At 41.3% G+C, this 17,276-nt stretch overlaps 1 protein-coding gene and 1 pseudogene across 3 annotated transcripts in view; one reads left to right on the forward strand and one right to left on the reverse strand.

Moving 5' to 3' along the window:
* Positions 1 to 6,901: 6,901 nt before the first annotated feature.
* Positions 6,902 to 9,101, reverse strand: LOC149746856 (dihydrofolate reductase pseudogene; annotated as a pseudogene).
* Positions 9,102 to 9,962: 861 nt separating this feature from the next.
* Positions 9,963 to 17,276, forward strand: part of DNAJC15 (DnaJ heat shock protein family (Hsp40) member C15) — an 83,961-nt gene continuing 76,647 nt past the window's right edge. For 2 of the 3 annotated variants that reach the window (XR_016388686.1, XM_089899511.1), the window contains exon 1: positions 9,963 to 10,134. Coding sequence is in view for 2 of the 3 variants with exons in the window: in XM_089899511.1 (XP_089755637.1) it covers positions 10,030 to 10,134 (105 nt within the window). In the remaining variant the exon portion in view is untranslated. The remainder of the gene's footprint in view (positions 10,135 to 17,276) is intronic. The other variant, XM_022574908.3, reaches the window with a different exon arrangement.

Here is a 17,276-nt window from a genome sequence, read left to right on the forward strand (position 1 = left end):
CACAACCTTTGAGAGAATGACACAGCCTGAGGACATGACTTAAACTGATTAGAACCAAATGGATCCAAGATGGCAGACAACTTCCACTAGACCTTGAGCCTCACATCAGCAAGCTAAATGACACACCCACAGGAGCCATGACAGTTCCAAGACCCACCATAAAGATCAAAAAGTGGGCAGTGGCCCAATTCCTGGAAATCCCGCCCCTTCCTAAAATAGCTGGAATAATCCTGCCACTCATTAGCCTGTGAAATTACCCACCCCATAAAAACTAACAACCCCATATCCTGGTGCCTTTCTCACCTTCTGAGATGGCCCACATTCTGTGGAGTGTGTTTCTCTCTAAATAAATCCACTTCTTACCGATCACTTTGTGTCTCACTGAATTCTTTCTGCGATGAGACATCAAGAACCTGAGCTTCATTAAGTCCTAAAAGCAGGTGTGTGATCTCAGCTGGAAGACTGGGTTTTGGCCGGGTTCGAGTCCCAGCCGCATGGGTTCAAGTCCCAATCTGAGGTGCACAGTTTCAGTTGCGGCATTATGTGTCCTGGTTGGCCAGGACACTCCCAGTTACATCTATTGTCCTAACACAACTATTTATAGCACTATCTTTCATTCAAATGTGATCTAGTTTGGGATGATAAATTACAAGGTCACCCTAGCTCATGGCTGTCAAACGATTGTCAACCACAATTAGGGCTTCATGCTTCTCTGTTCATGTCCACCTGAATAGAAAGAAACTGCTTTCCCTGAAGCACACAGCAAACTTCTCCTATACTCCCAATATCCCAGAAGGGCTATGTGCCCATCCATGAAACAAACACCATGGCCAGAGTGGTGGGCCCACCCTGAGAGTAAGGAACAGTCAGTCCTTGGGTCCTTGTTGGATGGGGCCAAGAGGGATTGAGTGTGGGGAGGAAACCACTAAAGGTTACTACACACCTTGCATGTCCCTGCCACTGCCCTAGTTTAGGCCTCAACATCTCATACTCAGGCTATTGCAATAACTCCCTTGTTGATCTCCCTTTTCTAGTTTTGGCACATCCATCCCACATCGTCGCTACCAGAATGATCTTCCTAGCATGTAGATCTGATCACGTCACTACCACATTTGACATTTTTTTTTTTTTTTTGTGCTGTACGGGGGCCTCTCACTGTTGTGGCCTCTCCCGTTGCGAAGCACAGGCTTGGGACACGCAGGCTCAGCGGCCATGGCTCACGGGCCCAGCCACTCCGCGGTATGTGGGATCCTCCCGGACCGGGGCACAAACCCGTGTCCCCTGCATCGGCAGGCGGACTCTCAACCACTGCGCCACCAGGGAAGCCCACATTTGACATTTTTTGATGTCTTGCCTTGACCTATGAGATAAACTCTAAATGCCTTTTCTTAGTAAATAAAGCTGCGCCATATCACCATATCTGGCCTTGGGTTATCTGTCTACCCTTATCCATCTTCATTGTCTTTGTACTTTAAGGTTAGCCAAACTGGATGACTTGCTGTACTATTCATATACAATGCCTTCTCTACCTCGTTCCCGACCCCCCAACCCAACCCCCTCCTCACCCCTGAGCCTGCCTCATTCTTATCAATCCAGCAAACTTGTATTCACCCTTCCGTGGCCAGCTTGAGCACTCGCTTCTCCGACTCCTGCCTGGGTCTTTTCTAGAACTTACTATGTATCTGGCATTGTCCTAAGAGCTTTACAAAAGTCAATTCATGTAATCCTCACGCAGGAAGTGCTATTATTTAAATAGAAGAACAGACATACACTATATCTATTCCTGTACTCTGTGTTTACCTGCAGGGCCAAAGTCTTTTACTTGGGTGTGGGCCTTCTGATTCAGTTCTGCCTCCAATTTCTTCTACACTGGTGATCTATCCTCAGTGACTACTAATTTGGGTTTGTTAAAATAAAGCGGGAACAAGACATTTTAAAAACAAACTGAGTGTAGAATCATGCTCAGTTTTTATGAGTCTCTTACACCTGCCATTTGACGGCTTTTTTTTTTTTCTAACTTGCTTTTGTCGAGTCTTTCCAAAGCATTTAATTTCATTTCTGTAAACACAACTCCTTCTGCCCCCAACACTTATACTTTATCACATTGTAATGTCTAATCAGATTTTATCATTTCAAAGACAAGACAACCACTTGGGGATCAAACACAACAGTTGGGGCTGAGAAGCAAGAAGAAAATATACAAGGAAACAAGCAGGTGAAAGAGGTAATATAAGGAAAAGAGTAACTAACACTTTATAGAACTTACTCGGTATATAGAGTAAGTTGTAGATATGTTCTAAGAGCTTTACAAAAGTCAATTCATGTAATCCTCATGCAGGAGGTGCTATTATTATGCCCTACTTTACTGACGAGAAACTGAGTCACACAGAGGTCAGTTTATTTATTTTTTGCCAAAAGTCTTTTTAAGAAAACAAATGTTTAAAACCTTTTTTTAATTGAGATATATCTAAGATGTATTACCAATACCTGCTTTTCTTTTAAAAAGTCTATTGAATGTAGTGTTACCTGTCTCTGAAGTGATTTAACTAATAAAAATAGGCCAATGAAAATTTCATGTGGATTCCCCTTTGGGTTTCACAAGAAGCATTCCTCTTCATTCTCAGGGAAGCCAGAGAAGTAAATTTAGCTAAATCAGGAAGAGATCCTTCTGGGGACAGAGAGGACTTAATTGTTCTGTTTCCGTCCCTTTTTTTTTGCTGGTGAGGGTAACCTTAGCAAAGAACCAAAGTCTGACAACTGAGTAGTCTTTGTGGAAGATTTTTCTTTAAAGGTGGCTACTGCTGTAGGAGGAGATACCCAAAGCAGCAGTGGAACTGGGGCAAACCTGCAAGCAACCAGCAATCTGCTCTCAGTAGGTGGAGTGTGAGCTACAACCCTGCTGAGCCCAACTCCCTTCTATCTTGTTATCCTCTCCCCTGCCAGGTTCTCCTTTCTCCTCTTTTCCTGACTTCCACTCTGGAAGCTTCCCTCCAGTTCCTGAGCAGAGGCAGCAGCTGCCATAAGAGGAGCTGCATTTGACCTGAGTCTTGCTTTAATTGCTCCTTTGCTCCAGGCTGGAAAACTTTGACTGCAAGGGCCCAGCCACTAGGGGACACCATAACCCTCTTGTGAAGTGGAGTCTGTGAACTCCAAGAAATCAGATACAGTAAGTCCTTTACATAAAAAGGAGTTCCCTTCCGAGAGTGCGTTCGTAAGTCCCACGAAATTAGCCTAGGTACCCAACTAACACAACCCACTATATAGTACTGTACTGTAATAGGTTTATAATACTTTTCACACAAATCATACATAAAAAACAAACACAAAAAATAAAACATTTTTAATCTTAGAGTACACTACCTTGAAAGTACAGCAGTCCAGTACAACAGCCGGCACACAGGGGCTGGCATCGAGTGAACAGGCAAGAAGAGTTACTGACTGGCGGAGGGAGAGGTGGTGTGAGACGGCGGAGCTGAAGGATCTTCAGCAACAGGAGATGGAGGGCAAGCTGCAATTTCACTCACGCCTGACGTTGATGGCACAGGTCTGGTTCCTTGCTGGATTCAATTCCACCCTTCTGAAAAAAACGACCCAGTGATGTCTGGGAAGTCGCTCTTTTATTCTCGTCGTAGATGACATGGTAGCACTGGATTGCATTCTGAATGGCTGCTGCAACCTTTGTGTACCGTTCTACACTCGGGTCCTGTGCCTCAAAACCAGTGCCTCCTCAAATAAAGAAAATCCCCTTGCCATTTCCTGTGTCATGAATCTCTTCGGTTCTTCAGTTACTTCTTCCTCTTGTCTCTCTTCGTCCTTTCTCTGGCCCTCCAATCTCATCAGGTCTTCATTAGTAAGCCCCTCGTGTTGCACAGCAAGGAGTTCAATGAAGTCGTCCTCTTGCAGATCTAGCTACGGCTTCTCGCTGAGGGTCACTAAGTGGCTGAAGACCTCTTTGGATTCTTCATCCACCGTCTCAAATCCACAAAAATCATGAACAAATTACGGGCAAAGGTTCTTCCAAACCCCATTCATGGTGACGGCCGTAACCTCACGCCAAGCAAAGTCAATGATTGTATAGCCTTGTAGATGTTATAGTCCTTCCAAAATTGTCACAAGGTTGTTCCTGATTCGTCACTTGCCTTTACTGCCTGATGAAAAGTGTAACATAAATAATATTTCTTGGAAGTCGCTGTAACTCCCTGGTCCATAGGTTGGGTGAGTGACATGGTATTCGGTGGAAGATACACTACTTTGACGTTGGGATGAAAGTCGTCCATGTATGGGGAGTGGCCCGGAGCACTGTCGAGCAGTAAAAGAATGTTGAATGGGATGTCTGTCTCCAAGCAATATTTCTCTACCTCCGGGATAAAGTGGTGGAAAAACCCGTCCTGGAAAATGGCTTGGGTAACCCAGGCTTTGGGGTTACTCTTCCACACAACAGGAAAAGAGCCCTTGGTTATGTTTTAAGGGCTCTTGGGTTCTCTGAATGATAAACTAAGGGACACTTCAGTTTCATATCACCGGAAGCATTTCCACCAAACAACAGAGTTAGCCTATCCTTTGCTGCTTTCTAGCCTGACATCAACTTTTCCTCCTTACTGATGTAACCTTGGTCTGGCATCCTCTTCCAGTACAGTCCTGTCTCATCCACATTAAAAACCTGCTCGGGTCAATACGCGCCTTCATCAATAATTTCTCAAAGCAATTCAGGAAATTCCCTGGCAGCTACGGAATCTGCATTCACTGCCTCGCCACTTACTTTTACGTTGTGAAGCTTGGCTCCAGCCCTGAACTGATGAAAGCAGCCACGGCTGACATTAAAAGATGTGCCCTCTGATTCTTTGCTGTGTTTCTTCTTCAAGTCCTCAGAAAGGCTTTTAGCTTTCCCTTGAATCAGCATTAAGCTGAGCGGGACTCGATGTTGATGCTGATCTTGCATCCACACACTGAGAAGTTTCTCCATCTCTTTTTTTTTTTCCCCCACATGAACATTTATTAAACATTTTTGAGTATTACACACAATTTGTTTCCTTTACTTAGCAGTTTTTGGCATTTTTCTGTCAGTACTTCATTCTTTTGAACTGCTGCAGATGTTACATTTTATAGACATATTGGTTAGTTATTTCTTATTAATCAACATTTGGGCTGTTTCCAAGTTTGAAGAAAAAAGTTGCAACAAATACTCTTGGGTCCATTTCTTTGTACAGGATTAATTTCTAGAAGTGGAAGTTCTGTGTCCAAACCCAGAAGATTTTGAATTTTAATTCATGTTGCTAACTTACACTCTAAAAGGTTGTACCAATTTATAAGGCAGAAAATGCTATTTTTTTTTTTTGGATACTTAATCTAAATCTTTGCTAACGTGATGGGTAAAACATGTTTTAATTTTCATTTTTTAATTCTGTGAAGTTTAGTTTGTAACTTACTAACTTTGGTTTCTAGCAATATTCATTCTCAATTTATTACCTCTGAATTTTTAATTTTAGCCATTACACTTGATAATAGAGTATTCTTTTTTGGAAAGAGCAGCCAATTCTTGTTCTATCATTGTAACATCCCATGCAATCTCACTGAAGATCAGAAACAAAGTTTTTTAAGGTCTCAGACCTTCTCCTTTAACCACCGAAATGGTAGTCTCGTACCTGCCTTTTTACTATCCCTGTGGAATATCCTGGAGTTTCGCCCCCCCTTTATTTATTAATATCTTTATTGGAGTATAATTGCTTTACAATGGTGTGTTAGTTTCTGCTTTATAACAAAGTGAATCAGCTATACATATAGCCCCATATCTCCTCCCTCTTGTGTCTCCCTCCCACCCTCTCTATCCCACCCCTTTAGGTGGTCGCAAAGCACTGAGCTGATCTCCCTGTGCTATGCTGTTTCTTCCCACTAGCTATTTATTTTACATTTGGTAGTGTATATAAGTCCATGCCACTCTCTCACTTCATCCCAGCTTACCCTTCCCCCTCCCTGTGTCCTCAAGTCCCTTCTCTACAGCTGCGTCTTTATTCCTGTCCTGCCCCTAGGTTCTTCAGAACCATTTTTTTAAATTTTAGATTCCATATATATGTGTTAGCATATGGTATTTGTTTTTCTCTTTCTGACTTACTTCACTCTGTATGACAATTTGTAGGTCCATCCACCTCACTACAAATATCTCAATTTCGTTTCCTTTTATAGCTGAGTAATATTCCATTGTATATATGTGCCACATCTTCTTTATCCACTCATCTGTTGATGGACACTTAGATTGCTTCCATGTCCTGGCTATTGTAAATAGAGCTGCAATGAACATTGTGGTACATGACTCTTTGAATTATGGTTTTCTCAGGGTATATGCCGAGTAGTGGGATTGCTGGGTCGTATGGTAGCTCTATTTCTAGTTTTTTAAGGAACTTCCATACTGTTCTCCATAGTGGCTGTATCAATTTACATTCCCACCAACAGTGCAAGAGGGCTCCCTTTTCTCCACACCTCTCCAGCATTTATTGTTTGCAGAGTTTTTGATGATGGCCATTCTGACTGGTGTGAGGTAATACCTCATTGTATTTTTATTTGCATTTCTCTAATGATTAGTGATGTTGAGCATCCTTTCATGTGTTTGTTGGCAATCTGTATATCTTCTTTGGAGAAATGTCTCTTTAGGTCTTCTGCCCATTTTTGGATTGGGTTGTTTGTTTTTTTGATATTGAGCTGCATGAGCTGCTATATCCTGACGTTTTCAACTTATTGACTCCTGGTCTGAGTGAACAGAATTTTTTTCAGAAGTGTGATATAAAGTAATTCACAGTCCCTCTTTTGATCTAATTTTAATAATTGAATGCTAGCTCTTCTGTTTATAATCCATTTCTGACCTTTGGACCCATCTGCCTAGCTCCTAGCTCTATGGGCTCTGGTTGTTTCAACTCATGCTACCAGGGGAGTCTCCCACTTTGGGCTGTCTTGGTAGATATTCTGCCCTAGGCAGGTGCTGGTCACCTATTCTTGACTCCTGATGGGTATTCAGGCAGTTACAGCAAGAAATGTTTCACAAATGGTGTCTGATAGAGTCTAGTTAAGATTAATGGGGAATAGAAATACTTTGCTTAGAAATAATTATCCATGGATCTAAAATCAACAGAAGTCTCTATAACAAAAAATACATAATTTTTGGGGGGGCGTAGGAGGAGGCTTAAAATAGATCAGAAAACACTTTCACATTAATCGTTCTTTTCATATACTTCAAATTTGTACTTAATGCCTTTCTCCTCCTGGACATCAGAAAGAACACCTGGATATTCTGGGATAAGTTTACATATTTTCAAATCAATTTTTGGAAAAGATGTGTCACTTTCAAATTCCCACATGATCCTTGTCACGAATAGTCTAAGATGGCCTGGCTTGTTCGTGGCTTCCTTATAAACAGAACTGCCCGCCACTATCCAAACCATGTCCGCTTTATTTGTTAATTCTGGTTGTTCAATAAGTTTTAAGGCATCATCCAGACTTTTGGCAAGAAAATGAGCTCCCTGTGGAGGTTCCTTGAGTTCCCTAATGAGAACTATATTAATTCTGTCCCTTAAAGGTCGGTTCTTCTCTGGAATGAATGGCGAACCAGGTTTTCCTACCCATAATCACCAAATTCTGTTTACCTTCTACTGAAGAGGTTGTGGTCTTTCTCTGGAAATACCTATATTCACTTCTGAGCAGGGGCCAGGGCAGGTCCCTGTTCTTGCCGATGCCCATGTTCTGCCCATGTACACAGCGACCATGCAGTTCAGTGGACGAACCACGACAGCGGCAGAAAATACTTCCGAGCTAGCGTGTCACACTGACGCGGGGATTACCCGCCAGCTTGGCGCGAAATTCCTCCATCACTTTTCCACGCTTCTTCTATATTATTGTTGACATCATCGGCATGGCAGACTTCACACATTCCATGGTCTTGTTCTTGTTCTTTAGAATCGTGCCGGTGGTTGAACGATTCATGTTGTAAGAATGAACCACGTCCACCATCTTTTCGCCTCACTCCACTCTCTCAATTATTTTCACTTTTGTTTCCACTGTTATCCCTTTGTACTTCTTAGCAGTACCAGCTACAACATCGCTGTTTTTACGCTTGCTTCTGGACATCCTGCACTTAAAATAAAGGTACTGCACTACTCTACTCTATACAGTACCGTACAGTAAAGTACATAAAAGCACAACCACTTGTAGAGGATGCACACATGGGACAGTGTACTCCAGACACGTGAACTAACTTATGTGATTGGACATGCGAACGTACGTTCACATTTTGAAAGTTCATAACTTGAAGGTTTGTATGTAGGGGACTTACTGTATCTTATTTATTTACTTGGCATTGTAGACTCAGTGCCGAATAGAGTGTCTGATACCTAACAGATGCTTAACACATATTTATCGAATATATGAATGGATGAGTGAATGAATGACCTGTGGGTTCCAATCCAATTTATTTACTTAGTTCACCAATGTCCTCGATACTTGTGGATCAGTCTAATGAAAGTTAATTTATGTAATAAGGCCATTTTTCTGAAGAGTCTTGGCATGTTTTTTTTTTTTTAACCCAGTTCTACATGCCGCCTTTTTCATTTCTGTTTGTTTCCAGCTAACATTTCCAGTCTTCCTCCTCTTTCATGTAAAAAAGTCTTACCCATTTGTTACTGACCACCTCAATGGCTCAGTCTCCGACAACCTTCCTCTGATGACCCTGGTTAAAAATGGCCACTCCCTCCCAGAAACACCAATCAAATTGTGGTAGTAACTCTCTTCTTAAGTGTATTGTACAAATTACTTCCATATTCTTTTTTTTCCTTTTTTCATTTTATCCTTACAATTTCCCTGAGTCAGAATGTTGGAGAAATGTTACTCCCCTTCCACAGGTAAGGAGAGATATGAAGCAGTTAATGGGTATATTCAGGAACACAAGCCTAGAAAATGAAGGAACATACACCAGAACTCAGATCTCTTCTATCCTCCTAGTCCCCTCCTCTTTATACTGCTGTATGATGCATATAGTCTCATGTTCTGGAATACATTATAATCACTTCGTATTAGTTTTATCTTCCCTACTGGATTGTAAATTCCTCCAGGCCCTAACTTCTTGGGCTTGCTAATAATATTAACTAAATCGATAAATTAGTAGATCCTCAAAACTTTTAAATCAGGAATTAAAAAAAAAAAAAGAAAAGATTTGTAAGCTGCTTTTGCAATGGGTATAAAAGGCAAAAGAGCTGCCAAGTTGGTACAGGAGTTGGAAAGCACTACATTGGCTTCATTTGTTGGTTAATTTTTGCTCCAAAAGGCTTTACTTAAAAATTAATAATAATAAATCTGAAAAATAAAATAAAAAAACGAATAACAAAGTGGGTCTTTCTATATCCAAGTCAGTACAAAACCATTTGTGGGGTGGAAGGTTACAAGTTTCTTCTTTGTAATTTCATCTTACATATAGCCAGTCATATGGCGGGAAGGGGTGGAGTAAGCAGATTGCCACTTCTATTGCCCTCACGGATGGGAGAACCGTGGTATTATGAAGTATGATCAGTGGTTGGGCGGGGTGTGTGTGGGAGGGCAGGTTTAGAAAGGTCTGGTGTGGGTCTCAGGGAACGTCAGGGAACTTGGGCACTGCACTTAGACTCTCCGGGTCTCTCCTGGTCCGGTATCTGATGAGACCAACATCAGATCGCAGGGCTTAAACCCAGGCTCTCAGGTCGGGATAGGGGAAGGAAAGCGGGCCCCATCACGCTTTGCCCCAACGAGTCCCAACGTTGGCTTTAGGCCTGCAAATCTGAAACAAAGAAAAAACTCCTCCACACCCTAGGGGCCCCAGCTCGGATCTGACCTTTGGCTTGAGGGGACAAGTTGGTCTGAGCCTGGGTGAGAACGAGATCCCTTGGGGCCCCGCCCTCCACTAGCGCAGCGGGAGAGGCATAGGTAAAACCCGCGAACGGACCCGCCCTAACTAGTTTGTCCCTGCGGCCGCCTCGTAGGCAGCGGGGCGTTCCGAGTGCCCCGCGCCGCAGAGTCATGGCGGCCCGTGGCGGCGTCGCCAGCGCCGGCGAGGGCCTGCGCTACGGTGAGGGCTCGCCGCCACCGACCAAGCTGTCGGACGCCGACACTGACCAGAGACTGGTGAGTCTGCCGGCTCTCCTGCCGTTCTCCCGCTCCAAGCTGCCCGAGCTTACCCGCTAGCGCTCCCCCACCGCCCCCCCCCACCCCAGTCCCTGTCTCACCTCTCTACACCCTTACCCCCGAACCGGGGTCGTCCCTGTGTTCATCCACTCTCTTTGTACCACCCCTCATTTATTCAGAGTTGATGCTCTTCGGTGCCCGGCGTTGACGAGTAGGCGTGTTCGGAGAATCTCTGGTCCCTCAAGGAGCTTTCATTCTTGTCGGGAAGACAGACCAGGGAACAGGCAATTGCAGATGCAGTGTGATAAGTGCTGTAGGGTGGGTGTTCCCACCATGTAGGAGGAGACCCCAGTCCAGTCTTTCGGGGCTAGGGGGTGAGGCCAGGGGAGGCTTCTAGGAGAAAGCGCTGTAACCATCGTTGTAAAACTAAGGTCTGAAGAATGAGTAGCGGCAGACTCGGTGAAGAGGAAAAAACGTTTCAGGCGCCAGTAGTATCATCTACAGAGTCATAGGCCAGGTAAACAGGACCCAGTCAGACATAGTAAGGGGGTCTCTTCAGGCTGAAATGAGCTGGGAAAAGAAACTGTCCAGTGGAAACAATGCGAGCCGCATACGTGTTTTTAGATTTTCAGTAGCCATATTTAAGAAGTGAAAAAAATAGGTGGATTTAATTTTAACAATGCATTTTTATTTAATCCAGTATGTCCACAGTGATATTTTGACGTGAAATCAATATAAACATTATTTTTTTAAAAAATAAATTTATTTATTTATTTTTGGCCACGTTAGGTCTTTGTTGCTGCTCACAGGCTTTCTCTAGTTGCCGCCAAGGGGGGCTACTCTTCGTTGTGGTGCGCGGGCTTCTCGTTGCAGAACACGGGCTCTAGGCGCGTGGGCTTCAGTAGTTGTGGCACGCGGGCTCAGTAGTTGTGGCTCACGGGCTTAGTTGCTCCTTGGTGTGTGGGATCTTCCCCGACCAGGGCTCGAACCCGTGTCCCCTGCATTTTGATGAGCTCTAAGCAGAGGAGTGACCTGTTGGACAATTGTAAAGTTCTCTCAGGCTACGTGTGAGAAGAATGGATTAGTTGGAGAAAGTCTCTTTCATCCCTTTTCCACACCACCTTCCGTGTTGATCCAGCCAACAGTGATATGTCTTGCCCTTAGATGCACAGCACTTGTTGTACATACTGTTCGTTGACTAGTCATACACAGTCTTGTGACATCTTTTATTGTTGACCTGTCATTTTCTGGCAGGTTTTGTTTCCGAAGAGCAGACTGGGTGTTTACTTCAAGTAAGCACTCAATTTGTAGGCGCTCAGTTATCGTTACTTAACTGATAAATTTCTGGAACAGAGTTAGTGAGCTGGAAAGGTTTCAGAAAGCAATATGCTTTTGTTCAACAGACATTTCTTGAGCACTGCTGGATACCACCAGCCAGGTATCATCCTTGGAAGAAGTAAACGAACAAAACAGATAAAAAGTTTGAAGTAGCAAACTCTTTGAGTTCCTGCTATGTCTGATTCATTCCATACCACAGCCCTGTGAAGAAGGTCGTTTTCAGTTGTCACTTAAACGAGGAGACTCAGAAAGTGGTAACTCATCCAGGATCATTCTCCTAATAAGTGGTGGGCCTAAGGTTCTAAATCCTAACACTCTTTCTGCTGTGATTTGCTGACTCCTTAGAAATAAGGTTTTCTTTTTTTTAATTATTTAACTTTTTTTTAAAAATTGAAGTATAGTTGATTTACAATGTTATGTTGGTTTCAGGTGCACAGCAGAGTGATTCGGATATATATACATTCAGGTTCTTTCTCCTTATAGGTTATTTCAAAATATTTCAAAATATTGAGGATAGATCCCAGAAATAAGGCTTTCTGAATAGAGTGTTCAGTCTGTGATGTAAACTGGATAAGATATTAGGTTAGGCAGAACTCACCTCTCTATGGAGAGTTGTAAAAATCTCAGTACTGGACTGATTTGCAAGGCAATTGGAGCCCTGTGGTATTTTGAAGATAGAAATAATATTGGTGATTTTTTTACATCTGTAGGTACTTTTCTTTGGAAAAGGGAGTGTATAGAATCCAAGCTATCAGTTAGGAGACATCTTTAGTAGTCTGGGCACGTGAAGGCTAAAGTGTAGGCCAGTGATTCTAAACCTGTCCAGCCCAGAGCCCCCTTTTTATAACAAATATTAAAGTTTCCTGTAATATCCTAAAGATTTATAGGCAATAAAAAATACCCATAAGCATAATTTTTAAAAATCAGTGTACTGCTCTAATTGAAGCATAAAGGTAAAATAAGTATTTTATTAGAAAATAACGTGTCTACTATTTAAATATGTAAGTGCTCAGGCATGATTACATTAGAAGACACAATGAAGAACTGATCAGTTGCTGGCATATGGCACCAGTGCAAAGAAATCATTGTGAGTGGGATGGCTATAAATGCAGGCTGATTTCAGCTGTATTACATTGGCAGTTCAAATACCATAAGAGCCATCGTCATCGACAAACTAATTTTTCCCAAGTTGTGAACAATTTTTGGTAAAATTTTGAATGAAACAAAGTGGAATCTTACCTCAATTTACATGATAGCTGCAATTCTGGAAAATTCAGTCTTCACTAAAATGGTGCAAAAATGATATATCTTATATGTAGTAAAGTCCTAGACTAAGATAATCATAGATAAGCTTTTCACCTACTCAGTGTCCAGTAGAGTCTTTTAAAATCTTGAGGGATGCAGGCAGTTGTTTGTTGTCCTGTGTTGTCTCATATATTTTAGGACTTCTAGGATCCATAGTCCTCATCCACTAAATACCCTCCTTCCTGTCAAACTTATCGTGACAACCAAAAAATGTCCTTGCAAATTTTCAAAAGGTCCCTAAGGGTCTGTTCTGCTTCTGTAGGGAATCCCTGGTCCAGGCAGTGACCAATGATGAGGTGGAACATAAGAGAGTTGATAATAATAACTTTGGGGAAACTTAGAAGTACTGAAAGTGATGGGAAGTTGACAAAGTGTAGGATAACAAAGAACAAATGACCTAAGTATGGGATATATTTGCTAATCTTATTGAAAATAGACAATCAAATGTTTGTCAAGGAATTGAAGAAGACATTTTTCATACCATTTTTTAAAAAGATGCAATTTATTTTAAAGTTTTTGAAATATATATCTGCAGTTGTAGATGTTAAATAACTGTCTCATGTAAGCTTTCCTTTAGGGATTAAGAATTCAGGTTCATTAGCCTGTTTGGGAGATTAAAAGCTAAAAATGTAGGAGGAAATACCTGCATAGTACTTTGAATAAAATACTATCCTACAGTTAATTGTTTAATAATCACAAGTCATGACCAGACTTTGCTTCAGCAAAGCTGCTTCTCATGGACAAGTAGGAAAGAAACTTTAAAGTTAAGAGGAGAATATTAACAATTTTTAAAGCAGTTTGAACAAAACTCAGTTTGTATGACTTGGTAGCCTTTCAATTTTCAGTACTTTCCTGAAGAGTGTAACTTCTAGTATTATTAGGATGATGTAACATATAAGAAAATTAGCCACATGTATGTTTCAGTGTAAGCAAACCTTATACATGAAAATCAAAACCTATCAGACATGTAAATTATCAAGTGCTTATTCATTACCAAAAAAAAGAGACCACTTTTATTTTTCAATTGCAATTGGAATTTAAAATATTTACCTTGAAGCTTACCTTTGAAGAAATCACATGGATTATGTATTGTATATCCATATTTTTAACCTTGCCCTATTCTTTCCTCACTGTTCCTTTCACTGTAAAACAGTGTTCCTATCATTGTTATCATAAGAGGAGGCTAAAATGTAAGCTCCCTGAAGAGGGACTTTGCTGTCTGTGTATTTCCAACATTTATAAAGGTGCCTGTTATGTGGTAAGCACTTTAAAAAGAAATTGTTTAATGAGTACATGTTATTCTGGAATGGGAAGGAATGAGAAGAATGGAGTTAGTAAGAATTTTCAGTTGTCTACCAGTGAGTCCTACAAATAAAAATACAAAATTCAGCTTATCTAAAATGTAGCTCGTTATATCCCCTCCCTATGCATGGTGATTCTCACCTACCCACTACCTTGAATAATGCCATCAACACGCCACTTTCTCCCTTCTCCCTGTTATTCTGTTGGTCTAGCCTCCCTCCTCTGACCTATTGTATTGATAATAGCCTTTAAAAACAGGTCTCTTTGCTTCTGGTCCTTTAGCCTTTTTACACTTCACACAGCCATCAGTTATTTTTCTATACTACACAGCTAATTATGGTACTATAATTTTTTAAATTAATTTACCAAGTTCCTTTTTATAAATTTACCAAGGTCCAAACTTCCCATGGTAATTATATAAATTGTATAAATATGCCATTGTGATATACAGGACTGTTCATGAACTAACCCCTAAATGACTGACTGATGCAGCCTCATTCTCCATCTCCTTCACTGTACTGTACCCTGTGCTATGACTTTACTTACTGTAGTTTTCTCTTCTGTCTGAAATTCGTTGCCTGGCAAACTGCTGTCCTTTTTTTTTTTCTTTTAATATATTTACTTTATTTATTTTTGGCTGCATTGGGTCTCCGTTGCTGCACACAGGCTTTTCTTTTAGCTGTGGCGAGTGGGAGCTACTCCTCCTTGCGGTGCGCGGGCCTCCTGTTGGGTGGCCTTTCTCGCTGCAGAGCACGGGCTCTAGGCACGCGGGCCTCAGTACTTGGGGCACTCAGGCTCAGCAGTTGTGGCTCGCGGGCTTCAGAGCGCAAGCTCAGCAGCTGTGGCGCACGGGCCTAGCTGCTCTGCGGCATGTGGTATCCTCCCGGACCAGAGCTCGAACCTGTGTCCCCTGCACTGGCAGGCAGTGATTCCTAACCGCTGTGCCACCAGGGAAGCCCCTGCTTTCATTTTTTAAGACTCAGGTTACTGATGTGAAGCCTTACCTGACTCAAGTTCCCTTTCCCTAATAGAATAAAGTTGTTTTATCCTAAGTACTTCCTTAGAAAGTCATATACAGTTTTTTATTAAATTATTTCTTATACTATATCAAAATTATTTGTATATGTATAAGCACCTAGGTTGTGAAGTCTTAGGGCAAGAACTTATATGCTTGCTTCTGTGATTGGCATTGCAGTCGATACATGGTAGTTACTTGTTTATTAAATGAACAGCTATTAACTTTTATTACTACTGAGTGGCCTAATAAATAATCATGGATGTTTGGTTCAACATATTGATGCATGTATTCTTTTTCTGTTGGATTTCTCCTTTATGTTAGTTTCTAAGGGAGAAGAGTCTGTGTCTGTCTTGCTCACTACTCTGCCCAGAATTTAGCACAAAGCCTGTCATAGATGCTAAATAAGTATTTGTATACTTATAGATAAATGCTAAACAGATGTTTGTTGAGTGACTAGTCTCCATATTTCTCCATCACAGCTACCATTTTGATGCAGAATTTATTATTTTTTAAAAATTTTCCTCTGGTACAACTATTGTCTTATCTTGAAAGTTAAATGTTGCAGTCTCAAGATAGAAGTTTTAGCATTTTATAACACTTTCAGGCAGTTCATATTTATCTAGAAGGTTATTTACTGCTTTTCCTGTTTTGGAAGAATATAATGCCTTAGGGAATTTGTAAACAATTTTGATGCTTTTTTTTCCCCCAGCAGTAGCAGCTATGATGGAGTGGGCTGTTTTCCCAGTTCTCAGAAATTCTTTGATTCAAGATGGTGGAACATTTAAAGTAATGTGTGTTTGTGTGTGTGTGTTTTTCTGGTGGATATTTGAAACTAGGTGATAGTAACAGATACCTGACTTGGCTCACTTGTTGATTTGCTGGCATTATTTAAATAGTGCTTCTTCTCCTTTTTGAAACATGTCTTTTAAACTAAAATTAGATATTCTTTACAGGCAAGGACCAAGTTTTAAGGATCCTTGTTCTCTCAGTTCTCAGCATGGTACCAGCCTTGGTTACTCATTTTACAGCATGGTACCAGCCTTGGTTACCAAGTTTTAAGGATCCTTGTTCTCTCAGTTCTCAGCATGGCACCAGCCTTGGTTACCACTGAATAATTAAATTAACAAAGGAATGAAACAACTAGATGGAAGAAAAACAGAGGATTAGAGGACATGTTTTACAGTATAATGAACTGATGGCCTTAAGGAATAAAAAAGACTAAGATAAATGATATTCTCTCTCTGATTTTTTTAATGGTAAAGAGAGGCATAAAATATAAGCATGTATCAAATATTAGGTGTAGTCAGAGTACACATGATGCTCTGACTTCTGACGTGCTTTTCCAAATTTTGGTAACTTTATTGCTTGATGCCTCTGATAACACAGGCAGTCTCCAACTCTGTTTTTAAAGTTTGTCGATTCAATTCAGTATAATAGATTTTTTTTTAACACCAGATACATAGAAGCTATATACGAGGTGTGTGTGGGGAGGAGATGAGTGAGCCAGGATTGCCACCCTCAAGGACAGAGGGCAGCAAACTTCTTTTGTAAAGGGCTGAATAGTATTTTAGGTTTGCAGACCTTATGGCTTCTGTCACACTTCCAAACCCTGCTGTTGTAAAGCAGAAGCAGCCATAGACATACAGCCTAGCTGCAATGATGTTAAAGTTTTACTCACCTAGAACTTTATTACTGTATAGTACTTACAGTATTTCTAAATGTGTTACGTGGTTTTGGTAAAGATTTTTTTTAAATTAATTAATTAATTTTTATTTTTGGTTGCATTGGGTCTTTGTTGCTGCGGGTAGGCTTTCTCTAGTTGCGGCGAGCAGGGGCTACTCTTCATTGCAGTATGCGGGCTTCGCATTGCGGTGGCTTCTCTTGTTACAGAGCACAGGCTCTATGTTCCTGGGCTTCAGTAGTTGTGGCACGCAGGCTCTAGAGTGCAGGCTCAGTAGTTGTGGTTCACGGGCTTAGTTGCTCGCTGGAGGTAAAGAATTTTAAGTAGAGGTTTTAGTAAGTGCCATGAATTGATACCTAATTTGTATATTTCCATTTGGGGTAACCCATTTCATTCTTTCCTTCCATGCTAGAAAGCTTGTGATATTCTACTATTCAGAAACAGTTTAGGATCGTTGACTCATTTACTCTCAGTTTTGTGTCAGTGGATCTATGCCTA

The sequence above is a fragment of the Delphinapterus leucas genome, chromosome 18, assembly GCF_059928025.1.
Source record: "Delphinapterus leucas isolate spDelLeu-1000000601 "Yukka" chromosome 18, BTC_Dleu_Yukka2, whole genome shotgun sequence".
Lineage (NCBI taxonomy): Eukaryota > Metazoa > Chordata > Mammalia > Artiodactyla > Monodontidae > Delphinapterus > Delphinapterus leucas.